This window comes from Balaenoptera borealis (assembly GCF_965194805.1).
Source record: "Balaenoptera borealis genome assembly, chromosome: 20".
NCBI lineage: Eukaryota > Metazoa > Chordata > Mammalia > Artiodactyla > Balaenopteridae > Balaenoptera > Balaenoptera borealis.
The window spans coordinates 6,028,475-6,055,040 of NC_138879.1; the positions used below are offsets into that span (position 1 = coordinate 6,028,475).

The 26,566-nt window shown below is 52.9% G+C and overlaps 1 protein-coding gene across 2 annotated transcripts in view; it reads right to left on the bottom strand.

The window, feature by feature from the left end:
* The window catches only part of SDK2 (sidekick cell adhesion molecule 2), a 266,979-nt gene extending 244,008 nt beyond the window's left edge, over positions 1-22,971 (bottom strand). For both annotated transcript variants that reach the window (XM_082371682.1, XM_082371681.1), the window contains exon 1: positions 22,838-22,971. In XM_082371682.1, the coding sequence (XP_082227808.1) occupies positions 22,838-22,901 (64 nt within the window). In that variant the 5' untranslated portion in view covers positions 22,902-22,971. The remainder of the gene's footprint in view (positions 1-22,837) is intronic.
* Between the last annotated feature and the right edge of the window lie 3,595 nt (positions 22,972-26,566).

A 26,566-nucleotide genomic window follows, 5' to 3' on the forward strand; every position in this document is an offset into this window, starting at 1 on the left:
AGGTAGTGCCGCCCGGAGACCTCGTCCACCTGGCTGCAGAGACCTCTCCCCGGGCAGTTCACCCAGCAGCATTCCCCGGGGATACGGAGCTTCAGGGGGACGGGTCCCTGCTGTTCACACGGCTCTCCCGAATGATCTACCGTCCCTGCCAATAGAACCCCCTCTCCTGGTGAATTAACCGGCTCTTCTGAAATCATAAACAGTGAGTCCAGCCGGATGCCAATTAACAGTTTGTGTTTTCAAAGCACTTTATAGCCCATTAACTAAAGAATTCTAGAGGCATCTCCAGAAGCAAAGGATAATCATGAGAGGGAGGTTGAAAAGACCTCTCTGGAAGTCATCTCCTCCAGCCCCCTGCCTCTGGGCAGCGCTGTACCAAAGAAGAGACAAAACATACAAACAATCCCCCTTTTAAGAAGACACCAAGATGGAAATACCCAAGACAAAATGGAGCAAAGTAAAACAAGTCATAACCAGGGCAAGCTGCTCTCGGATGAATTCACCACCAGACGGAGCCCAGCCTGAGAGGAGGCCAGGGAGGCCGGTGGAATGTAGTGGGTCAGAGGGAAAAGCCCATTAAGGAACCGGGGGTGGTTAATTTAATCCAAGGCAAACCAGAGAGACCTTGATCCAATAAGCAGGTTTCCTCACCTGCAAGTAGGGAAAACGGTAATTTTCTAAGCAAGACCCGTTCATTAGTCTGCAAATGACACAGTTCTGATACTTAGGAATGTCCCTCTTAATTAGCCCCCCTGCCTTGGCCCAGAAAAATTAAAGTTTTGCTTCTGGCTTGGGGTATTAATGGCCATTCATGCCAATTTGCCTCTCCCTGTGGAAAGGGAGGGCTCGATGTCTGTGTTGATTCTTGTGTAATTTGCCCAAACAGGATCTTCCTGGGGGGCAGCAATTGGCCAACCCCGGAGGGCAGCAGAGCCAGAAGGAAACATCACTCCTCTACCTTTGCTAGTCACAGCCACTTTATTTTTCAATGAGGAGCTACTGGAAGCCTACCATGTGCCCAGCACAGTACTGAGAAGTGAAAAAAAAAAAGGAGGAAAAGAGTGAAAAAAGGAGGACACTTCACCTCTGTCCTATGAACACAAGGGCATTTCTCTCTGGAATCTCCATCCACTTAGAGCCCAGGAATGATACAGGAGGAAAGCAGCCCCCTCCCCGCACCGCCGTATTCGTGGTTCAGGGGAACACGGGCCAAGCAAGAAGTCTTCTCCAGGGAAAGTACCTGGGCAGGGAACTTCCCATCCCATCACTTCTGCTATCCTCACTAAAAACATTCTCACTTAAAGCCAAGGAAAGCAATGGCAGGAGGAAGGGGAGAGTCAAGGGGAGATTCTGCTTCTGGCTCAGCCCAGTAAACTCCTGCCAGAGCAAGCAACCCACAGTTAACGGCCCACAAACTCTGGACAGAGTACAAAGAAAGCATCAACCTGAAGGCACCGGAGAGTGAACCAAAGCAGGCAGCTTCTGGAGAGGACTTGAAGAAGCCCATGGCACAAGGTGAGTTTCCTGTTTTATATGGCTCCCCACCACTTTTTGTGGCTTTGTTGCTGTTGCTGTTTTATTTTTATTTTTAAATTTTATTGAAGTTTAGTTGATTTACAATGGTGTGTTTAATTTCTGCTGGACAGCAAAGTGACTCAGTTATCCATATATATATTCTTTTCTCTTATGGTTTATCACAGGATATTGAATATAGTTCCCTGTGCTATACAGTAGGGCCTTGCTGTTTATCCATCCTATATATAGTAGTTTGCATCTGTTAATCCCAAACTCCCAGTCCTTCCCTTCCCCACCTCCCTCCCCCTTGGCAACCATAAGTCTGTTCTCTATGTCTGTAAGTCTGTTTTTGTTTCACAGATATGTTCATTTGTGTCATAGTTTAGATTCCACATATGAGTGATATAATATGATAGTGATATAATATGGTATTTGTCTTTCTCTTTCTGACTGACTTCGCTTAGTATGAAGTCTCTAGGTCATCCATGTTGCTGCAAATGGCATTATTTCATTCTTTTTAATGGCTGAGTAATATTCCATTGCATATATATACACCACATCTTCTTTATTCTATATGGCTTGTAACTTGAGGGCTGGTTGAAGTCAGCACAGCACAGAGAGCTAATCTCTCAACAGAACAAAGCTACAGTCATCAAAACAGAAGGACAGACACAGAGACCAATGGAATACAACTGAGAGGCAAGAATTAGACCCATACATCTACAGCCCACTGATTTTTGACAAGGTTGTCAAGAACACTCAATGGGGAAAAATTGTCTCTTCAACAAATGCTGCCAGGCCAACTGGATCTTCATATGCAAAAAAATGAAAATGAACCCCTACATCATACCACCTATAATAATTAATACAAAATGGATCAATGACCTAAATATAAGAACAAAACCATAAAACTCTTAGGAAAAAAACACAGAGTTAAATCTTCATGACTTTGGATTTAACAATGGATTCTCAGATATGACACCAAAGGAAAAAATAGTTAAGGTAGACTTCATCAAAATTAAAATCTTTCGTGCATCAAAGGGCATTATCGAGAAAGTGGAAATGCAATCTACAAAACAGGAGAAAATATTTGCAACTCATATATCTGACGACGGTCTAGTGTCCAGAATATATAAAGAACTCTCACCACGCAACAACAAAAAGATGAGCAACATGATTAAAAAAATGAACAAAGGACTCGAAGAGAAATTTCTCCAGAGAAGATATACAAATGGCCAACAAGCAGGTAAAAAGATGGTCGTCATTGTTACTCATTAGGGAAATGCAAAATCAAAGTCACAATGAGGTGCCACTTCACTAAGACAGCCATAATTTAACAAATGAATTAAACAAGTGAATTAATTAATTCAAAGATAATTGTTGGTGAAGATGTGAAGAAATTGGAACTCTTGTACATTACTGGTGAGAATGTAAAATGGTTCAGGAACTGTGGAAAACAGTGTGTCAGTTCCTGAAAAAGTGAAGCACAGAATTACCGTACGATTCAGCAATTCCACTCCTAGGTATACACCCCAAAGAACCGAGAACAGACACCCAAACAAATGCAGATACACACATGTTCACAGAAGTACTAGTCACAACAGCCAAAAGGTGGAAAGGGCCCAAGTGTCCATCAACAAATGAATGGATATGGGACTTCCCTGGTAGCGCAGTCGTTAAGCATCCGCCTGCCAATTCAGGGGACATGGGTTCGAGTCCTGGTCTAGGAAGATCCCACATGCCGCGGAGCAACTAAGCCCGTGCACCACAACTACTGAGACTGCACTCTAGAGCCCACGAGCCACAACTACTGAGCCCGTGTGCCACAACTACTGAAGCCTGTGCACCTAGAGCCCATGCTCCACAACAAAGAGAAGCCACTGCAACGAGAAGCCCACACACCGCAATGAAGAGTAGCCCCTGCTCACTCCAACTAGAGAAAGCCCACGCACAGCAACAAAGACCCAATGCAGCCAAAAAATAAATAAATTAAAAAACACAAATGGATAAACAAATTGTGGAATATACATGCAGTGGAATATTATTCAGACATAAAAAAAGAACAAAGTACTGAGACATGCTACAACATGGATGAACCTCAAAAACGTCACGCCCCATGAAAGAAGCCAGACACAAAAGGTCACATACGGTATGGTTCTGTTTATATGAAATATCTGGAATAAGGAGATCTATAGATAACGGATTGCAGATCGGTGGCTTTCATCATTCCCTTTCGGGGTGATGAAAATCTTTTCAAACTAGATAGAAGCGGTGGCTGTACAACATTATGAATGTACTAAAGCGAACACTGATTGTTCACTTTAAAATGGTTAATTTTATGTCATGTGAACTTAAACATAATAATAGTAATAATAATAATAATAATAAAACTCCAGTAGAAAACTCAGAGTCTTTCTGGCCTGAAGAAGTAGGGAATATGGGGCAACCACAGACACTGGAAAAGTGAGGGGTGAATACTGGAAAGGAGAGAGCCAAAGGGAGAAACACCAAATTCTGTATCTAGTGTCTGCCCAAATCTCTGGCTGACCCTCTAACCATGCAAGCTCAGGGCAGACTGGAAGTAACCCAGCTGAAGATAAGAGAACTGAACTGAGATTTGAGCTAACTGTTCCAAGAGACAGCATTTGCAGTTTGATTCAACCAAGTGAATTCCCACTAAAACAAAAATAAAATCAATACTCTTTGAAGAAATGTAACAGAATTCAGGTTCTCCATAACATACCAATCACAATGCCCAGGATATATTCCAAAGTTACTCCACACACAACAAACCAGGAAAATATGGAATATTCCCAAGGTTAAAGACAACCAATGGAGAATGACCCTGAAATGAAGATGCTGCAGTTAGCTGGCACCGACTGTAAAGTAGCTCTTATAACTATACTCAATGAGATAAATGACAGTATGCTCTTAATGAAAGAAAAGACAATACATCTTTAGCAAGTTAGAAAAAATACATATAATCTATATAGCCATATGGAAATTTTAGAACTGAAAACTAAAGTATGTGAAATTTTGAAATTCAGTAGATGGGCTTAACTATGGAATGGAGAAAACAGAGGAAATAGTGAACTTGAAAATATACCTATAGAAACTATTTAATCTGAAGAACACAGAGAAAAAATTTTTAAAAGTTAACAGAGCCTCAGGGACCTGTGGGGCAATATCAACGAATCTGATATAGGTGACAGTAAAGTTCCAGAAGGAGAGGAAAGAGAGAATGGGGCAGAAAAAATATTTGAAGAAATAATGGCTGACATCTCCCCAAATTTCTGGTGAAAGACAAAGTCCTTCCTGATTCCCCAGGGGAAGGCATCTCTCCCCCACTGGATTACTGCTTCCTATTTCAACTTATTTAACAAATACTCATGTAGGGTTAACTATATGGCAGAAGCTCTTCTAAGACATAATAATGTTTAATTCTCAAGAAGCAAGTACTACCATCCCCAACTTACAGATGGGGAAACTGAGGTTCAGAGAGGCTAGGTTGCTTGTCCACAGCCACAGAGGCAGTCTGGCCCCAGGGTGCTAGCTCTTATCCACGACCTTAGTTGGTTGAGTCAAGAAGTAGGGAAGGGCTTCCCTGGTGGCGCAGTGGTTGAGAATCTGCCTGCCAATGCAGGGGACATGGGTTCGAGCCCTGGTCTGGGAAGATCCCACATGCCACAGAGCAACTAGGCCCGTGAGCCACAACTACTGAGCCTGCGTGTCTGGAGCCCGTGCTCCGCAACAAGAGAGGCCACGATAGTGAGAGGCCCGCACACCGTGATGAAGAGTGGCCCCCGCTTGCTGCAACTGGAGAAAGCCCTTGCACAGAAACGAAGACCCAACACAGCCAAAAATAAAGAAAGAAAGAAAGAAAAAAAAAGAAGTAGAGAATATTGCACTCGGTCCAGAGCCCTGAGCAGGAGGGAGGAGGCCTTCCCATCCCCCTCCAGGCCCCCCAGAGCTTGAATGGGAAGAGAGACTGGGGAACTGAGACTACATCCCAACCTAGTTCAGTTCCCTCTTTGCAAAAGTGGGATGGGCAGGGAGGGTATCACAGATCTAGCCTAACGCCGCCTTGGGGACTCGGACCCCATTGGGTCAACTCCACTGCACCCCACCCCCTCTCAGACCCCCCGACACACTCAGCTCCCTCCTGCCTGTGGGTCCGGCTGGGCTGCTCTGTGCTCTTCCCTGATATTTAATGGATCCACACTGTTTGGGGAACTGCACTTAAATAAGTGATGAGTTCTCACAAGTGCGCTCCTGTGCTTGTCCCCTGGAGAATTTTCCATTTTGTTTATTTAAAGGGGTGATTCCTTTTCATGTTCCTGAATCAAAGATGGCACCGCAGAGAGACCATTAACAAAGCAGGGCCTCTGGGTTGTTTTTCCAGGAGGAGGAATAGGGGGGACAGCTCAGGTCCCACACTCCCTCCTCCCAGTCGGGGCTGGGGCTGGGAAGAGGGCTGTCCTCAGCAAAGAGAACTGGGATTCAACAGACCGGGTTTAGGCAACCACCAGCCCCTCCAAACCACTCCATGAAAGCTGACGGCACCGACAGCACGTATTTTAGGAGGGCCTCTGCCCTCTTAAAATATATCTTACGATAGCAACAGCAGCAAACGAACTCCAGTGTTTCCCAAACTTTAATGTACATACACATCACCTAAGGATCTTCAAATGCAGATTCTGATTCATCAGCTGTGGGGCTGAGCCCAAGAGTCTGCATTTCTAGCAAACGCTGAGTGGTGCTGATGCTGCAAGCACCGCTCTCAGCCACTCAAAGGACTGGTGCATCCCAAAGCCCCGAATTCACCTGGCTGAACCTGGGGAAGACACAACCGTAACAATGGTGGTAGCGGTACTGCTGTGAATAGTCACCAGTATTTACTGAGCATCTACTATGTGCCAGATGCTCCACGCCACCGCCGACTGTAGAAGGAGAATCTATCCAACGTTGCTGAAGGATCTTCCTGATTTCCCTCAAAGAGTCAGCCAGTCACAGGGAAGGAGGAATCCGGATACAGGAGGATTAACATTTTCTGAGCAATGCATATTGCTGCCCCATTCGACAGATGGGATAAAGGAGGCTGGGAGGGTATCTTATTGAGGTCCTACAGCTAGCAAGCAGCAGGGCCCGGATTCCAGCCGAGGTATGCTCTGGCTTCGAAGACAGAGGCATTTTGTACACGGCTTCTCATGGGATGAGGAGACAGGAGACAGGCAGTGCATTCCAGACAGGACCAGACAAGCAGGCCCCCCAGACACGGGGCTGAATTCCAGATCCTTCCCCTCCATTCTCCTGCTCACAGTGATCCAGACGATTCACTGGACAAAACTGGCGAACTTCATGGAGAAGTGTCTACCCTTGCTCACCCTTCTGCCTCCTCTTCTCTTACCCCGAGAACCTGAGACAGGAGAGCGCCTTGCCTTCTCAGCCCAAGGACAGGTGGGGGGGGCCCAGGGACGACGGCAGGAGGAAAACAGGATCCTGGATGGGTCAACTCTCTGCTTTTACAGACCAGGAAACGGAGGCCAGGAGAGGGGAGGGGAATCCCTGAAGGGTCTCACCAGTGGGCGGGGCTGGCCTCAGGGGCCGGGACCCACGCTCAGGGGTCCTGTTCTTAGTTTAATGTTTTGCTGTCACCATCTTGAAATTCTTAACAATTATCAAGAGGCCTGCATTTTCATTTTGCACTGGGCCCTGCAGATTATTTTGCAGGTCCTGCCAGTGGGTTAGAGGTCTTGCTGGAGCTGGACCCTCTTTCGGAGCTGGACCCTCTTTCGAAGGTGTCCCACTGGTGTGGTCAACGAGCATCACTGAGCTAGGCAGAACTGCGTCCAGTGGGCAGGCCAGTGCTGGCCCACACCTCCACACATGGAAACCTCTGGACAGTCAAGGCATGAGGAGGGACCTTCTGATGGCTGGGGAGGGAACACCCCAGAATGGTGGGTTGGCCAAGGCTGGGGAGGGGTGGAGAGAGGCCAGCTGTCTTCTGGGCCTCGGCCTCTCCATGGAAACCACCAGCAACACCACCCAACACCCAAGGGCTGGGCGGATGCAGGGTCCTCAGCTGTGCCAGCCTGTCTCAGGGATTCGTGTAATTAGAGCCGAGCCCTCCACTGGGCTTTCGGGATTGGCCACAGGGGAGGAGAGAGCCAAGAGGAGTTGATTCAGAAGCTCTGGCCCAGCCTGGAAGTCCCAGCTCAGAGGGGAGGCCTGGGGAGGAACCGAAGCCAGACATTCATTCCTCTGGGGCCACTGTCCCCCAGGAGACAGGTGTTGGCATCAGGCGGAGCTTTGGGAGGAATGCGGAGCCCGGGGCAGGACGGGGAGAGACTTCATCAGGCCCAGCATGTGCCAGGAAGATGGTGATGGGGGAAGGGAGAGTGTTCTAGAGCCCTGGAGGCAAACCCAGGGGTCTGAGCCTGGGGAGACTGGCCCATGGTGGGTCCCCAGAGTTTTCTGATGCACACATGAGTTTGCAGAGGGCAGCATTCAGTCCACTGGGCTGGCCTCTTAACCCTGCAGCCCTTCTCCACTGTGGCCTTCCTGGGCCCAACTGACAGAGTTAAGTGCTGGCTGGGGCCCAGGATCCCAGGGGAATCTCCACGATGTGGGCCAATCCGTGAGCACCACCAAGATGAGCATCTTAAATTTTCTGAATCGATTCTATTGGCCTGTTTGGTGGTTGAGAGGATGGTCGAATCCAAACGAAGGGGGTTGCTGTGAGGGTTAAATGCGTTAATACACGCAGGACCCTCAGAACGGAACCTGGCAGGGGGTAGGGCAGCATTATATAAATCATGGCTGTTATCCAATTTCAGGGATTCCAAATGCATTTTTCCATCTCTGTAGTCAGAATGCATCTTACTGCAGATGAAATGGCCGCATTTTTTCTTTCTCAGCGGCACATAAAATGATGACGTGTCTTACAAGTGATGTCTTAGGTTCAACCAAATACAGGATGATGGCAATGGTGACTGTATATCTCGACGGCATGTTTTCAGCGATGCCTCCTTCCGTATGAGTTGAGGTCTGGGGTGCTCCAGTGCCCTGTTCCACGTGGAAACAGACCTGGAGACCCCAGGCTGCTGGAGAGGGCTGGAGCCTGGGGTCCCCAGGGGCAGGGGTTGCTCTTGGGGGGAATGAACACAAAGTCATGGGCAGAGGCTGTGACAGGCTGGCAGAGTCCTTGGCAGGTGGGTCAGGAGCACGGTGGGCACAGGGTGAGCCCTCAGTTCCTTAATCCATACAATGGGGAAAGTATGCTTCCTCACAGGCTTGTCGAGAGGACCAGACAATCCGTGTCTGGTTCGCGGCAAAGGCTCGGTCTGTGGGACCTCTTGTTATCACGCCCTGACTCCAAAAGCTAATTGTCTGGGAGATAAGCTGCTTTGTGTGTCTGGGGCTGAGAGCTGGGGTAGCAGAGGGGAGCCCAGGCTGAACGTCTGGGCAGGGGGCTCTAAGAGCTGACTCTCAACCCTATAAAGGGCTATTCAAGTCCATCTCACCCCAGGAGACCCTGGGGCTTATGGGAGGAAATGTGAGAGGCTGGCCCCTCTTCCAAATCCACACCTGTGGCTGATTCTTTTTTTTTTTTTTTTAATAAGTTTATTCATTTTATTTATTTATTTTTGGCTGCACTGGGTCTTTGTTGCTGTGTGCAGGCTTTCTCTAGTTGTGGCGAGCGGGAGCTGCTCTCCCTTGCGTGGGCTTCTCATTGCAGTGGCTTCTCTTGTTGCGGAGCACGGGCTCTAGGCACACAGGCTTCAGTAGTTGTGGCGCACGGGCTTAGTTGCTCTGCGGCATGTGGGATCTTCCCAGACCAGGGCTCGAACCCGTGTCCCCTGCGTTGGCAGGCGGATTCTTAACCACTGCACCACCAGGGAAGCCCCCCCAGCAGGATTTCTAAAACTCTGATTCTAAAATTCATATGTAATATAAAGAAAAATACAAAATGCACATGGCAATGGAAAGGACCTAGAATAGCCAAAACAACTCTGAAAAAGAACAAAGTCAGAGAACTAACACCACCTGCTTTCAAGGCTTATTACAAAGCAACAGTAACCAAGACAATGTGCTATCGGAATAAAGACAGACAAATAGATAAATGAAGCACAACGGTGTCCAGAAGTAGACCCACACCCATAGGGACAACTGATTTTCAACAAAGGTGAAGAGATAATTCAGTGGCGAAAAGAAAGTTTTCAAAAAACGAGGCTAGAACAACTGGATATCCATTGAAAAAAAAAGAAGGAAAAGAAAAAGAGCTATACACCAGCCAGAGAGGGGTGACCAAGGGCACAAGAAAACTTTTGGTGGTGATTGTCATCAAGATTTTGGTGATCATTTAAGGTGTTATACGTGTGTCAAGAAAAATCAAGTTGTACCCTTTAAATAGGTACAGTTTATTATGTCAAAACAAGAACAAAGCCTCCAATGTTCCCTAAAGACGTTGGGGGCCCCTCCCATCCTAGAAGACCTCAGCTTCAAGGTCACCTCCTCCAGGAAGCCTCTGCTGGGGCAGGATTCTCAGGTTACCCCTCTGCAACCCCCATCACCTGGTTCCCACCTGCACTAGCGTCCTTCACACTGTCCTCTACTACTGACCACATGCTTGATGCCCACACTTGACAATGAACAATTTGAGAGGCAGGACCTGCCTTAACCTGTGCTGGAGACCAGGCCCTGTGCTTGGCACCCAGTAGGTGCTGAGAAAGCGCTCAAAGAGCAAAGAGAGGTTTTGTTATCCACTGACGCATTAGGGTTACCTTGGCGCTTCTAGCAAAACCTGCTTCAGCCGGTGAGGACATCACCCCCTGCCCTTCCCTTCCCAGGAAGGAGGCCTCTGGGCTAGGGTTTTTTTTCTTTCTCTTTTAAGGAAGGACTTTGGGAGCAAGAGCTTCTGATGATGAGAAAAGAAGAAGGAAGGGGAGGTGGTCCCTGCTTCCCACGTGCAACACGTATTTCACGGGTCCTGCTAACGGAGCTTCACCGCCGTCCTCTGCGGCACGGAGCGGGCAGAGCCCATCGCAGCAGAAGGGGCTCAGCGTGGCCACCAGCGTGGCACCTCGGATTCTCAAACCTCTAGGCTCGTTCTTCTCAAAGTGTGGCCCCCGGACCAGTGGCAGCACATCACCTGGGAACCCGTTTAGACACTCACACTCCTGGGCCCCGCCCCCAGACCAGATGCTCTGGGGGCAGGGCCCAGGAGTCTGCATCCTAGCGAGCCCTTCAGGGGATCCGATGCAGGTTCAGGTGTGAGCCCCACCGCTCCGGGCCACCTTCTCACTTCCCGTAATGAGGCAGGTTACACCTGGGCTCCAAGAATGTGCTCCTGAGGCCCCAGATGCAAGGGTACCCCTCCTTCCTTTGGCCTCTCTTCAGTCCCCGGGCGTCCCAAGGCCTAGCACGACGCAGGGGCTGCTCCCTTGCCCCCAGCTGTGTGTCAGCGTCTCGGAGGCACGTCTTTGCTGCGGCTCGGACACTTAGGCTGGGCTCAGCGGGTCCCAGGGCCCCGGAGCTCTCACACGGCAGAGGCACAAGAGAAGCTGTAGTCAGAGGCCTGATCCCCGCACCCTGGGGCTGGACATTCCAAGTTCCTGGAGAGACAATGGGTCCTAACATTGCAGGCGAGGTGGCAGGCAGGGGGGCGCAGACAATGGGCCTGTGTTTCTCCCCATGCCTTCCTGCGGCCGCTCTCAGCCAGGGCCCTGTGAGGGAGGCTGAACCATCAAAAGCACAGCGGTTCACCCAGCAGATCCCCACTGCCTCTGCCCAGGGCCCGGGCTGAGGCTGGGGCCCCCTCATCACACCCTCCCTCGTTCCCTGGGGCCGAACAATGTTCCTTTTTCCTGAAGGCTTCCGGCATCTTCTAGGCTCTTCAGCCGCTAAGGCCTCGGGAGAAAGCGGTTAAATGCCAACACCTCTCTCCTTCTCCCTGACGCCCTGGCCTCTGTCCTCCTGGGGCAGGGAGAACGGGCAGTGGACAGAGCTCTGCAGCCCCCCGGAGCCGCAGCCAGAAGCACCTCCTCTCGCCCTGGCTGATTTCTCTTCATTAGTGCAATCACATCAACCCTGACAGCAGCGTGTTTATTACCGCCCTGACGACAACCATTTCTCACCCAGTGATGCACAGCCCGGTAATGAGCTTGGGGCAGAGCTAATGAGGAACTCCCCCCCGGGCCTCCTGGGCAGCTCCGGCCCCTCGATGGCCTGCCCGCCGACCCGCCCACCCCCTGCCTACAGCCGCTCCACCAGGGCAGGGAGATGGGGCTCCAAACTGGGAGGTCAAGGGCCACTGGGCCGAGCCTGCCGGGAGCTGCGCAAAGTCAGTGGGCATCCGCTCGAGTGGGGTGACTTCAAGGTTGACCGAGCAAGAAGGCGTGAGCGCTGGGCACTGTCTCAGGGCAGGAGAGGGACAAACAGCCGTGATGGGAAAGGCTGGCTGCCCCAGGGGAGCCTGGGAGGGTACGGATGTGCTGGGCTTTGCTTCCAAGAGCCCAAGAGCTTCTAGAGGATTCGGGAGGGGGTGGCTGAAGTTGATCTGGAACATTTAGTTAGTGCTGCAAGGGCCGGGCGTGGAGCTGCTGCTGGAATGCAGATTACACTAGGGCCCTGCTTTGCTGGAGGATGGGCTTCTGGTCACCTCGGCTCTCCTGGAAGCCACCGATGCATGTCAGTGAGAAAGACCCCTGGGCGGTGGGCACAGTTATCATGGAGCCCAGCGCCTCTTACTAGGGAGAGTCTTCAGGCCCTCACTCAGCGCCCTGCCCCAGCTCTTTTTCAGTCACAGCTACAGTGGTAGAGTTGATGATGTCTGATGCATCTGGTGGCTTGTCCAGTGCAAATTAAAAGGGGAAGGAGAGAGGGCCCAGGGAGAGGCCAGGAGACAGGCCCCCTAATGGTATGGAAGCTAAGGGAATACCCAGCAAACACCAAACATCCAAGCAGCAGGGTCCTCTAGGGACCTAGAAGGCACCAGACCACTCGGGCAGAAGGTTAGGGTGGCCCGGGGTCGATTACATTTGGGACACAACTACTTTAGGAAGTGGATATATAGATAAAACATTACAGAAACATTTAAATACAAATGCTTGAAATATATACGTGTAAAGCATCTTAGAATCTTACAGATGATGTGACCCAAGAGATCACCTCATTCAAGTTTTTCAAAGCCAAGTTTTGCCCTCTATCCCGGGGGTTCAGGAAGCCAGGGGGCAGACATACCACGTCTTCCAGCAACATCAATGGGCTTTAAAATCTCCTTTGTGTGTTAAAATAGAACTCAGGGAGACTGTGGAACGGAATGCAAAATTTCACGCATTTAAAAAGTAAAATATTAAAAAGGAAAAGGTTGTGAGGATGGCGGGCTGCTTCAGGCTGCATGGTCAGATCCCCCAGGGCACGTGTCCACCTCCTCCACTGCTAGAGCCCTTCACGGAGGCGCTTGGAAATGCTGTACTTATGCACCCACCTTTTCCCACGGAGGACATGGGGGCCAAGAGGGACCCAGTGAGAATGGGTTGTGGCCTCTGAGGCCCACAGGCCTATTACCTTCTCTCTGATGTTACTATTACCCTACAGCACCCTGCTTTAAAGGGTTAACTTCATTAATGGCAAACAATAATTTATGTCTAATACCTCTCTCCTTGTTGATGAAGGGTTATTACCTAAACTCAAGGAGTTTGTAATTAAAGAAATCAGTCACACACACGAAAAGATAATTCAGAATCAACAAGGCCAAGTGCCAAAGGAGACATCTAGACCACTGGCATCCCGACGGCTCGTAGGCATCTGGGAGGATGCTTTCCAGCCATGGGACCCAGGGGAGGATGGGAGGATGGGGTGCACAGGGGAGGCAGGAGGGAAAGGCGCTGATGGCTTGTGGGGGTGGGCAGTGAGCATGGTGGAGGGTGAGAGTGGGGGAAGGGAGAGGTGAGATGGCAGCCGTGCACAGGGCCAGACTGGGGAGGGCTTGGCGGTGGTACCCAGTGGGGGAAGCCATGAGGGTAAAGGCCTATCAGTGGGGTGGGGAGGGGGAGATGCAAGAGGTCTCAGCATTCAGATCCTACCACTAAGACCCTGTGGGAGAGCAGATGGGGCATCTTGAAAGGGTTCTGAGTTCTTTAGAGAGAGGAGAGGCCATTCCAGCCTACAGCCCGTGCCCTACCCCTGCCCCCACCCAAGCTGGGGTAGAGCCTGTGGTCCAATGAGACAGCTCCCAAATCCCCAAGCAGCATGGTCAGCCTTTCCTGAATGGGGATGCCTTGACCAGATCAAAAGCAATGACCTAAGAGGCAGCTTACCTGCCCTCACTGTCTCTTTCTTACAAGTCAAGGGACCTTGGCAAGTTTCTTCACGTTTCTGAACTTCAATGCTAACAAGGTTAATAACAACACCTTCTGGCCAAAATCCTTCATAGGTTGCGGTGAAGAGAAACATGAGATGTCTGTGAACGCTACCCTCAGAAATTTGAGTTTTTAGGAAAGGATCCAGTAAAAACATTCACCTCAAGGCCTGAAGAGCTGATAATAGCTTAATATGTGGGTTCTCAGCGACGTATTTGCATTTTAAGCTGGAGGCAGGGAATGTCTCAACCAAATAAACAAATCCCTAATAATGGAAGTTTAGATGCTACTGGCAGGTCTGTGAAAGAGAAAGAGAGCAGCGGCATTTGGGGACAGGGCGCATGACAAATTGTAGGCCCAAAGCTGACCTTGCTTCGCTGACACCAAGATGACAATAATGACGATGATGGACACTTACTCAGTGTTTGCTAGACACTGAGCTCTGTCCTAAGAGCTTAGCATATCTCATTAAATCTTGTCACAACCCTGTGAGGTGAGGACGACTGTTATCTCCATTTTACAGATGGAAAAACCGTGGCACAGATAGGCTATGTAACTGATCTAAGGTCATCCAAGCAGTAGATGACGGGTAAATGAATTCAGGGAGTCGTGTATGTTTCAGGCCCCTTAGAGGCCTGTTCTGTCCCACCTGGACCCTCTGATGGCACACTCTGGATTGGCCCTCATAGTTCAAAGCAAGGAATGGGGCATCTGTACCAGATTCAGACCCGGCTCACATGATATGGGACAAGGCAGTCGTGCAGGTGCCATTGCTCAGACTTTAGACAACACACCTCCCTCCCCATTTGCACGTTTGCACCCCCGTGGAGGGATCCAGGTGTGGGGGACCCGGGCCCGGGCTCCAGCAGGCCCTGGAGAGTCACCGTGTCCACCCCAGAAGCCAAACTCCCCGAATGGGCTGCATTACGGCCAATAATATTTTCTCCTTTCAGGATTAGCACATCATCAAAATTTCATCACCCCTCTGGGTCACTAATAGCTTCCTAAATGGCATCAAAGTTTAATTGCTGCTTTTCTCTACCCGATTCAGCTTAGAAGACTCTCTGGAGGTCGGTCACTGGCCAGCCAGTCATGAACACCCCAGGTGACCCTAGGGAGACTCCCCAGACATCTCCAGGGAGGGGACAGGGGAAAGCAAGAGAGGAGGCAAGGGAGGAAGGGGTTCCCCTCCTGACCGCTCATGTTCTGCCAGCTTAAGGCCCACTGAGGACACAACTGGGGCAGAGGCAAGAACCAGGAGGAGAAGGAGGAGAAGGAGGAATTCCCAGGGCGACTTCCAAACTCCACCCCCGCCCCTGGGCCACAAAGCACGACAGGCTGGGCATCTCTCATGGGCAAGATATCAGTGAAGGACGTCGTGCAGGTGCAGGGTAGCCCGGGGCAGTGGAAAGATGCCCCATAGAGCCCTGGGTTCAAATACTGACTTCTTTTTTTTTATTATTGGGGTACAGTTGTTTTACAATATTGTGTTAGTTTCTACTGTACAGCAAAGTGAAGTAGTGTTCCCTGTGCTATATAGCGGGTTCTCATTAGTTATCTATTTTATACATATTAGTGTATATATGTCAATCCCAATCTCCCAATTCATCCCACCCCCCTCCCTTTCCTGCTTGGTGTCCATACGTTTGTTCTCTACATCTGTATCTCTATTTCTGCCCTGTAAACCAGTTCATCTGTACCATTTTTCTAGATTTCGCATGTATGTGTTAATATACGATATTTGTTTTTCTCTTTCTGACTTACTTCACTCTGTATGACATCTCTAGGTCCATCCACGTCTCTACAAATGACCCAGTTTCATTCCTTTTTATGGCTGAGTAATATTCCACTGTATATATGTACCACACCTTCTTTACCCATTTGTCTGTGGATGGACATTTATGTTGCTTCCATGACCTGGCTATTGTACAAATCCTGACTTCCTAGCTGTGGGGCCTTGGGCAGGCAATGGCTCTGAGCCTCAGGTTACCCACACGTTGGAGGTGAAGGAGGTCAGAGGCAGGTAACGACTGTAATGCACTTGACACAAAGAACTGGGCGGCAATTGGGAGCTGGCTTCCCCTCTTTAGATCCCTAGGATGGGGAGAGGAGGCCAAATCATTCTACACTGGGGAAGACGCAAAAGAAACTGAAGCAAGAGGAAGATACGGGGGAAATATGGAGAAAAGATACCAGGGGAAAAATCTGGAAACAAAATGCAACCTGAGATCCAATCTTAAGACCCTTTGGCAGGGCAAATACAGAAGCACAAATATAGTTACATTAGCTTATTAAGTGCTTCTGATATGTCAGGCTCCATGCCGAGTGCTCTGCTTGTGTCATCTCATTTACTTCTCCTTGTATTACAAACAAGCCAACGGGGCTTGAGCATATAAGTGATGGAATGCAAAGTGGCAGAGATGAACCCAAACTGACAGAGCTTGAACCCAGGTTGGCCCAGTTCCAAGGCACTGGCCCCTCTACATGCCACTTCTCAACAGCTTAAGGAAAAACAAACCTCAAAAGGCAGCAAAGTAAGAGCACAGACAGGGGTATGCTTTAGGGATGGCCCTGTCTTGGGGGAAGTGATTCTCTGTATGAAATGCTCTTCTGGAGACCACAGTATCATCTCTGCAGTTATTAGGAATGCTCGACATCACCAGTGCGCGTCGAGATGCTCTTTTTCCAGCTCACAGAAGACCGCACTTCCCAGCTCCCTTGCCTGGGAAGGACCACTGGGTGGGACCACGTGATCAGCTCTGGCCAATGGGCTGCCAGGGGAAGTGAGCCAGGCTAGAGTATTTAATTGTAAATGCATGTCTTCCCCTCTCAGGTATTTCAAAAGGTGCCTCCATGCCTGGATGGGCATTACCTAAGCCCCCTACCAGTCCTCCCAATTTCCTCCCCATCGAAAGACGGAGCCCAGCTGATAGAGATTCAGCAAGGACACCCAACCCAGAGGCCCTACTGGTAGATGCAGCTTCACCTGCAGGGCCAGAGGTGGGAAAAGCTGGGAACAGGGGCGAGGAAGTCTGAGCAAGGGCTCCTGGCTCAGCAGAAACACCATTCTGGATTGACAAGTACACACTGCTATATTTAAAATGGAAAACCAACAAGGACCTACTATATAGCACAGGGAACTCTACTCAATATTATCAATGTGTAACAACCTAAATGGGAAAAGGATTTGAAAAAGCATCAATACACGTATATGTAGAACTGAATCACTTCGCTGTACACCTGAAACTAACACAACATTGTTAATCAACTATACTCCAATGTAAAATAAAAAGTTAAAAAAAATAAACACTATTCCACGGAAGCCCAGGCTGGAGGGCAGGGCTCCCATCCCTGGGGGGCTTGGCTGTTCATCGCAGTGGGGGCTCCACGGCACGGGGCCTGGTGATGTGCAGAGGGGCCCGTGAGAGTGGGTGAGCGGCTGGAGAGGAGCTGGAGAAGCAGGGAGAGACCAGATGACAGAGGGCTTCATGCCGTAGTTAAGTGTTCATTCATTCACACATTCATTGATGGATTCTTTGTTCACTGATTCATATTTGTTGAGCTCCTTCTATCTGCCAGGCACTCTCCTAGCAGCTGGGGATACAGCAGGGGATAATATAAAGCCCCGCCCACGTGAGAGAGACCAGCAATAAACAAGCCAATATATGTCAGATGGAGCTGAGGGCTGTGGAGAGAGGAAAGCAGGCTCAGGGGTGGGTGCGTGGAGATGCCACGTTACAGGGTGTTTAGGGACGGATCAGGGACATCAGAGGAAAGGCCCGATTAAATAAGGACTGAGCTGTGCAGACATCTGGGAGGAGTGGGCACGGCTGCAGGGACCACAGGACCCTCCAGCGCCAGTTCAGAGGCCAGAGCACAGTGGTGAGGTCTAGGAACACAAAGGCGGTCAGTGCGGTGGACAGCAGTGAGCGAAGGTGAGGCTGGAGAGGAGGATGTGTGTGTGGGAGCGAGGGGTGTGGGTTATGACATCCTTATACCTGGTGGCCCACACATTATAAGCACTTAACACTTACTAAGGGCATCTTTAAAGTGATGGAGAAAATCTCATTTAACATTACAAAAAAAAAAAAGCCTACGAGATAGATAATAAGACTTATTTTTAACTCCGTTTCCTCATTTTACAGATGAGGAAACTGGGCCTCAGCTCCGGGTGGCTCAGCGATAGTGGAAGCCCAGGACCAGGCTGGAAGCCATCTCCACTGCCATGTTGGCACCTCCAGTATCGGCAGGAGAGGGGCCTCAGTGGGGCTCCCGGGCTCAGAGAGGGGCTTTCTGGACCAGACACCTGGCTCAGGGAGTCTGATGAGACAAGCTGTGCAGCCCCTCCCTCCCCTCCCTCCAGGACCCTGAGCAGTCCCGGTGGGTCCCTGGCTCGGCATTGCTCACTGGCCCCGCCTTCTGTCCCCGGAGGACAGGAGTGGGTGGGAGGACGAGTGGTGGGGTTAGTAGCGGGGATGTCTCAGCAACCCGGCTTGTTTTCCTTTCCATTACAGGCAGTTGGGGCTGCTGCTGGCCCATTTGTTGCTATTGGCATCCCAAGGCCCCAAATTTATGATGACTAATTCCCACCGCTTCAGGCAGCTCCAGGGCTGTCTGCGGCAATGTGCTCCAGGCGGGGCCAGGGTGGAAATCCCGCAGGCAGCACCCTAACACCCGGCATCAATTCCAACTCAGTTTCCTGACTCCCTGAGGGGCCAGGAGGCAGAGGGCAGGGAGGGCGAGGTTCCAGCCAATCAGAGGACTCCTTCACCCACAGCCAAATCCTAGGATAACCAGACACAGGGAGCTTCAGCAACATAAAGCACGACTGTCTAACAACCAGCCTGTTTTGTAAGGTAGTGAGTCCCCCATCGCCAGGGGTATGCAAGCAGAGACCACATGGCCACTTGTCCCAGGCTTGTAGGCAGGGGACAGCACTAGATGATTTTTCATGTTTCTTTCAAGTCAAATGTACTGATCATGTTAGTCCTCAGGACAGAGAACAAGCTCATTCTCTATTACCGTTTAGCTTACAGCCCAATTGTGTCCTGTGGTACAAGATGCAGTGCATACCAATACGCAGTTTAACACACTATTTTAAAGTCGGCCGTTCAGGCACTGTTTAAACAGAAAACTGCTGTAAAGGACTTGGCCTCTTTCCCAGCCTCCCTTCCCCGATGGAACAAGGTTCCTGGCCCCTACTTTGGCCTTCCAGCAGAGGACATAAAGGAGAGGCGGTCGATAAATATTTGCCGAACAAATGCACGAAAGGGAGAGTTTCTGAGGCAGGTATCGGGCTGCCAGCATGATTTGGTCTCTGGGCGGGGGGTCCTGAGTCTGTCCACCCCAGGCAGGGGTGATCTTCTGCGGCCAAAACAAGCACCAAACGGTGTCACTCATCAATCCACAGCAAGAATGTTCCAGACTGCCCAGGTGAAGCCCAGGGGTGCACAGGGCGAGGGCGAGGGGTGTGCGGGGCCGAGAGCCACCTCTCTGGCCCTGGGAGAAGGGGAGGTAGGGAACAGGGACACCCCCAGGGCCATCCTCGCGTGGGGCAGGGTCTCTTGACACACACCAGCTGAGCCGCAGGCAAGCACGCCAGTCGGCCTTGTGGTAATGAGTATGAAGCCCTGATCAATAAGTTATTTTTTGCTGTCAGTAATTAATAATTATAGCTTAGCCACAGCATGTAATTAAACTTTCATCCCACTCCCTTGAGTGCTGTTTGGCTTTTATTATGATTACCTCCCAGCAGTAAACTTTCTCCCTTTGGGGCCTTCGGGATCCTCCGGGGCTGGGCTTCCCAATCCCCCTTCAGGGTTTTCCCACCGCCTGGTTCCCTCAGCTCAGACTCCCCTCTGTTCCTCCCCCAGGCACCGTTCACTTGAAAGAAGCTTCTGGACCAGCTGGCTGGGCTCTGCTGCCCTCCTTTCAGCCTCCCGGCCTCTGAAAGATGTCCACCAGCAGTGATCAAGCTTCGAGGCACGTGAAACATCTTGCGAGGTGCTTGTTAAAATGCAGACACCCTCCAATCCGAGTGCCTGGGAGTCTGGATCGGGACCACTGCAGGGCCACTTTGGGTCATGGTGATCCGGCCACAGAAGGAAGTCAGAGAAGGGTCTTGGGTGAGGAAAAGGCATTCAAGGCCTTTTCAGTGGGTGGCCAGGAACTCACGGTCTCCTGGCTAATAGTGTACAAACAGTCATAATAACAACAATAATCACAATTACCCTTTACTGAGCACCTTCTATGTGCCAGGCACTTGCTAGGCACCCCCGGAATACCTGGTGTCCTCATACGTACTCTGCTCTTTTTACAACACCCCTGCGCTGAGTTTGGGGAAAGAGTGGGAATCATGTGACATCACGTTTCAGGGGCAACGATCAAATGGTAGCTTTCAGTATAAACAGGTAGTGTTGCCCAGGTTGTGCACCTGAAAAAAACTAGGTTAAGTCTAGATAAATCCGGCAGCCAATGTGAGGTTTGTCCCAAGACAGGAAGATGGCTTGGTCCCTCGCTCTGTATCATGATTAGAGAACGGGGCTCGTGGGCTCAGAAGTGACAAACAGCGCCAGTGGCTCTAACCAGCCCAAAGGGTTAATGGCATGGCCTCAAACTCAAAAGCTAAGCAAAAGGAGAAAAAAGCAAAGGAGAGACTCCACTCTCTAACCCCAAAGCAGATGAGAAACAACCCCCTGGAACCCCGTGCTTGACCCTGTTCCCCCGATACACAACGCAGCAGTGCCCCCAGACCTGGGCCGAGACCAAGTTCCCATAATCCTCTGCATGGTTTGCCGCCCTGGAGACAAATGGAGGGAGAGTACCCGATGGATGCTGGAAAACACTCTCTCGGAGCCAGAGAACACACACGGAGCAGCAGGGAACCTGGGCAGCCACGCTCAAGCCGGCAGCAAACAAGAGAAGCGGGAGAGAGAGGGAATCAATCAAAGAGACCTTCGCCACTTCTGACAGGGCGAGCCCCTCCCGCTGGAAGCACAAGGACATGAGGTGGCCTGGCCTGAACTTCAGCAGGACGGACGCGTGGAATCTTGGACTTAGGTGGATGGGACAGGTGTGGAGGTGGGACATGGAAACGACTTGCCCACCCAGAAGGAAGGACCTTCAGGTGCCCTGGGGACTCCTTACAAGCCTGGTTTTGGATGGAACAAGAACTAACGAGCCGCCTGCCCAGGGAAATCGTGGGGTTACTGGAGTCTGTGCAGTGATTAAGTCAGAAGCATCCAGATAGAGACGGACACCCCTCAGAGTCCTCCCAGCCCCCTGGCTTTCAGCTAGTAACCCCATGGACACCTCAGAACAAATCTGTGAGGTGCCCCAGGACTAACCTGTTCTATTCTGCCAGCCTCCCATTCCCCCTGGACCCTTAGAAGAAGGGCCCCGTCCCAGCAAGCCCACCCCAGCTGCAGATGGTCCTGGTTCCAGGGAGAGAGGGGCTTAGAACTCACCTGGTCCCAGTCCAGACTCCTGCCCCTAGATCACCCAGCAGCCTTCGCCAAGTCACCTAATGCCCCTAGACCTCAGTTTTCCCATCTGTTAAACGGCTACTAGAATAAGACGACCTCTGAAGTCCCTGCCTGCTAGAAGATTTTATGATGATCATAAAAATAATAACTTTTATTACCTTACATTTACAGGGCCCCGTTACAAAATTTCTAAGTGCTTTAACGCAAATTACGTTGTAAAATCCTCCCCTCCACCCTATGAGTGAGAGTTGATTATTTTTATCTGTTTGATCTTGCCTCTCTGGGCTGCCTGACGCTGGGCTCACTGGAGTCCCTTCTTCCCTGCGACTCCGGGACTCCAGAAATGGGGTGGGGCCCTTTCGAGGTTGCAGCCTCCGCAGACCGGCGCCCCCTGGGTGGGTCCAGGCCCCCTCCCGAGCCTGGAAGAAGGAAGGCCAAGCCCTGGGAGTCCTGGAGCTCAGTCCAGGCTTCGTCTCCCGCCGCCCCCAGCAGGCGCCGCTCGGACACCGCTGGCACTGCTGTCTGGATCTGCGAACACCAAAGGCAAGGAGGCACGGGTGCAGCCGCCCTCCCCCGCTGGGACCTGCCCGAGGACTGGCGGTCTGTCTGGGCATCCGCCCTCTGGAGGGGGGCAGGGCGGATCGATCACGCCTCCTCCTCCTTCCCAACACTCCCACCCCAAACCCACCAGCCCTTCTCCACCCTGAGGCTGCTCCAGGCAGCTACAGGTCAGAGCGGCGGCTGCAGACACTTGAGCGGCCAGTGGAGCTGGAGGCAAAGGCGGGACGCTGAGTGTGTCTGGGGGCGGGCGCGAGAGGAGAGGGCCTCAGACCCTCAGACCTCGCCTCCGGCGAGCACCGCGAAGCACCCCAGCCCTGGCGGCCGGCCAGGCAGCCAGGCGCGGGCTCCGAGACTTGGCCAGGCCCCGAGACTGCCCTCCCGGGGCGACCATCCAGGAACCCAGCGCTCTACTCCGGCTCCTTCCCGCCGCCCTCCCGCCCCACTGCCTCGCCCCGGGGCGGCCAGCGCGTGCTCGGCAGGGCCTTGCCCTTCCCCGCGGACACCGAGCGGGGACCCAGGAGCCCGGCCTAAGGAGCTGGGTGCAGCCGGGCGCTGAGCCCGGCACGGAATGGCGCGCCCCTCCCACACCAGCCCGAGGGCACTCACAGCCCGGGTGGGGGGGTAGCGACCCCCCCCCGACTCCTCTTAGCCTCCACGAGCGACGCCTCCCTGCACGGACCCCCACCTTCCCTTATTCGAAAGCCACAAGTCTCAGCAAGACCGCTCCAGCCCCCCAAAGAGAACCCCCAAACTCGGGGAAAGGGGCCTGAAACTCCCGGGAGAGGGCTCTGCCCAGGCCAAGCCTGGGGTCCCAGAGGCGACCGTGAGGCCAGCGAGCTCCCGCGCCCCTCCCCGCGCCCCTCCCCGCGCCCCTCCCGCGCCCCTTCCCCAGCCCCACTGGGGGCGGCACTGTACCTTGGGCTCCGGCCGCGCGGATCTGGTGCAGGGCCAGCAGAGTCCAGATCAGTAGTCCCCACATGGCAACCAGCCTTTTCTTCGGGGGGTTGGTCTGCCGTACAGTTTTATAATCCTGGTGAGGTCCGGTACCCCGTGGCTACGTCCCGGGAGACTGTCTACGCGACTCCGGCCCGGAGCGGTATCCGCCGGGGAGGGGAGGCGCTGGCGACACCAATCCTTCCTCCTCTTCTTTAGTACAAGTCCAATCCCCGCGGCGCTCCGGGAAGGCGAGGCGCGAGCAAAGAGGAGGAGAATGAAGCCGCTCTCGGTCTCGGGGCGCCTCCCCGCTTAGCAGCCCAACTCCGACTTCTTCTCCCGGGCAGGGCGGCCTCGCTGATCTGACCGGGTCGCGGGCCGGTCTCCGGAATAAAGCGACAACTTCAGGAAACTTCCTCCCGTGGCCACGTTGCCCGCCCCCTGCCCGCCCCCTGCCCGCCCCCTGGTTGGGTGCTCCGCGCGGACGCAGTCACCGCCGATCCGGGCGCCGGGCCCCCGGGGCCGCGCGGGAGGCGAGCGCGGCGGCAGAGGCGGGTGCGGGGCTTCTTTCAGGGGCGCCGGGTTCAGGAGGCGCGGTGAGCATAGCGGTCCGAATCTCCCTGGAGCTGAAGTTTTCTTCTCTCTAACTTTGCAGGCGGCATCTGGCGGGGCCGAACCACCTCTCTCGGCTGCACCGCCCCGGCGGCTAATCCGGGGACTCTCGGTCCCTCCTGGGGACGCCGGGCCCGTGCGCGCCCTCGGCTCCGCGCCCAGCGGGCTAGCAAACTTTGCGGGTCCCGCGGCCCGGCGCGCCGCCCCGCGAGCCCATGTCCGCTCCGGCTGTGGGGCGGCGGGGACGTCTGCTGGGCTCGGCGACCCGGGCTTGTCGCCGGCGCCCGGGCGCGGAGCCTCCTGCTGGCCCGAGGCTGGAGCCGGGCGGCTCTGCCCTCCGCCGCTCCCGGGCCGGAGCTCTCGGCGAGGCGCGCGGAGAGCCTGGCGGGCGGCCCCGGTTCCGGGGGCGCGGCGCCTCCTCGGACGCCCGGCGCGCGCCGACCTCCCGGGCAGGAGAAGCAGCGGCCGCCGCGCCCGCCCCAGCGCCTCGGTCGCGCCGCCGGCCGCCTCGGCCGCTCGCTCTCCGAACCCGCCGCCCTCGGCTTCCCGGGCTCGGCGTCCGGAGAGCCACTCCTGCCTGCGCCGAGCGGGAGCTGCGCGGGCCGCGTGAGCCGGGGACGAGCGCGGCGGAGGCGGAGGCGGAGACGCGGCGAGGGGGGCCGAGCGCTACCCCGTGGCCGCGACTGAAGAGCAGCCTGCGCCCGGGGAGGGGGGCGGCGGCGGCGGCGGCGGCGGCGGCCCCGAGCCAGGCCCGGGAGCGAGCCCCGTGGAAACACGAGCCGTTTGCGCGGCCGCGGGCGCCCAGCCCCTCCGGGAGCCGCAGGAGAGCAGCAGTGCTAACCTCGAACCTGGCCGGGGCGGGATGCGCCCAGAGCCCCTCGGCTCTCTCGGCCAGCCTTACCTTCCAGCCTCGGCCCCGCACCCCGCTCTCAAAGGCCTCATTGGACCTCGCTCACCGAGCCGGGAACCCCGACACCCTTCGCGGACGTTGAGTAATAGGGGTGGGGGGGTACTGGAAAGAGGGGTTCGGGCAACTGGTTGATTCCAGTTTCCCCTTCCCAGGTCAGGCTTTCAAAAGAACCGCTCAGGGCGGAGAGCAAGACAAAGGAGAGGCCTGGGACTTACAGACGGCTGAGAAAGTGAAGTTGGTGCCAAGGCATATGCATTCTTTGTTTCTTCTTTTTTTTTTCCTTTTGAGCTCTGCTTGCAAAGGGTAGAAGAATGGGAAATTAGCGAGGAAGCTATAAAAGGGAAGCTCGGAGGCTTCCTTGCTTGTAGACCACAGGAGTTAGCAGCCCTGCTGAGGGGGGAAGGCCAGCTCGGGTTTGCAGGACCCAGTTAAACATTCCTGGGTACTAGACAGCTTTGCTTCCAAGGATCCCTTCCTCCATTAAAAAAAAAAAGAAAAAGAAAGAAAGAAATTATCTATATATATTTAAAATAATATTTATGACTGCATTGGCATAAATATATTAATATTACATATTAAAACAATTTTCTTCAACCTAAAAGTTCATTGATTTCTTCTGATTCTAAAAGAAACGAAAACATTTCCATTTCATGCTCCCCGGCACTGAGCCTGCGGAGCCACGTGGAGTCTCCCTGTCCCTTTGGTGTTTCTGCTGGGAGCAAAGAGCCACTAGATTCCACCTGTGGGCACAGCGCTTTTCTCCTCTCTCTCCCTGGCGGCCCACTCCAGCCCAGAGGGCACCCCTTCTGCTTGCTCTGGAGCAGACACAGCCCTGCAGACGTTTCATTACTTTTATATTCCCATCTCACCTGCCTTGGAAAAAGAACCATGGGCATTTTCTGAAAACAGCTGAGAAGCCAGTCCACTTTCCCTACATGCTTCCATCACCTAATGCAAACATCATTTTGCAACTTTTTCCCCTGGCAACCTGTGCGCCATCCCAGACCAAAGCCGTTCTGGCTGGCTGACTGGTAAAGGGGAGGGCTTTGGGGGCAGGTGGCCCAAGTGTGGCCAGCCCTCCTTCGTCTTACTGGCCATGCCATTGCCAGTTGCTTAGGGATGCCCAGCTGGGGCCTTGCACACTCCCCGCCTGCTCTAACTGCCCCCTCCCAGAGCGCAGGCCCTTCCCAGACCTCGGAGAACAGCTGGGCATGCAGCTATTACACTGGTGCTATTACACTCTTGGCTCACAGAGGGGGCCTGAGAGCCAGCTTTGCCAGCGACCTCTCCTCAGCCAGCAAAGGACCAGCAGAAAGGCTGTATCTCTGTTCTCTGAGGGCGGGAGCTCACATCCACCCGAACGTCTACCCTCTTCATGTCCAGTCCCAGACTTCAGTAGCAGAAATCTGAACTGGAGGCTCCGAACAGCATTTGTTCTCTTTGTAGAAAGAGACATGTTTGCACAACCATGTGTAACCCCATACACCTTCTCCTGGGAGTTTAATCCCCAAAGGCCAGGGCAGGGCACCAACCAGTGGCTGCGGTGAGGGAGGAGGTTGTCCCTTTGTGTAGGACATCTCCAGACATGCCTGCTTGTTAGAGAGCTACGAGGATGGTACCCTTCCAGCAAGTCTTCGTCTCTATCCATCTTAGGCTGTTTCTGGCCTCGGCCTGCATGCATACACACACACACACACACACACACACACACACACACACACACACACAGAAGGGAGCTATCTGATTTTGCTTCTTAGAGTTTCGCCAGCCCAGGAGGAGGCTGAACAGGGAGACTGCCACTTTGAGAGGGGCTCGTTACTGAGAAAGTCACTTGCAGACACCATGACCTCATTCTTGCCAGCAGCGGTGTAATTAGAGGTTGCAAACGGTGCAGTTACAGTGGGTGCCACATCGGGAGGGGCCGCGTGGCTTTCCCAGGCCCTCTTCTGCCGCCCTTGTGCAATCCAACCCCTTTAAATTTGAGTCTGTGGGTACAGCTCTCCCGGAAAACTCGGGACAGGATCTGGGGCTTCTCCCTCCTTTCCATCCCATCTCCCTCCATCCCATCCCATCTCCCTCCATCCCCAGAGCTGGCGCGTAGAAGGCTCGTCATCTTGGAGATGCTCTCTCCATCCATTCCAGTCTGTAAATTTGAGGCGGGGGGTATGCAGATGAGCACAGTTCATTTC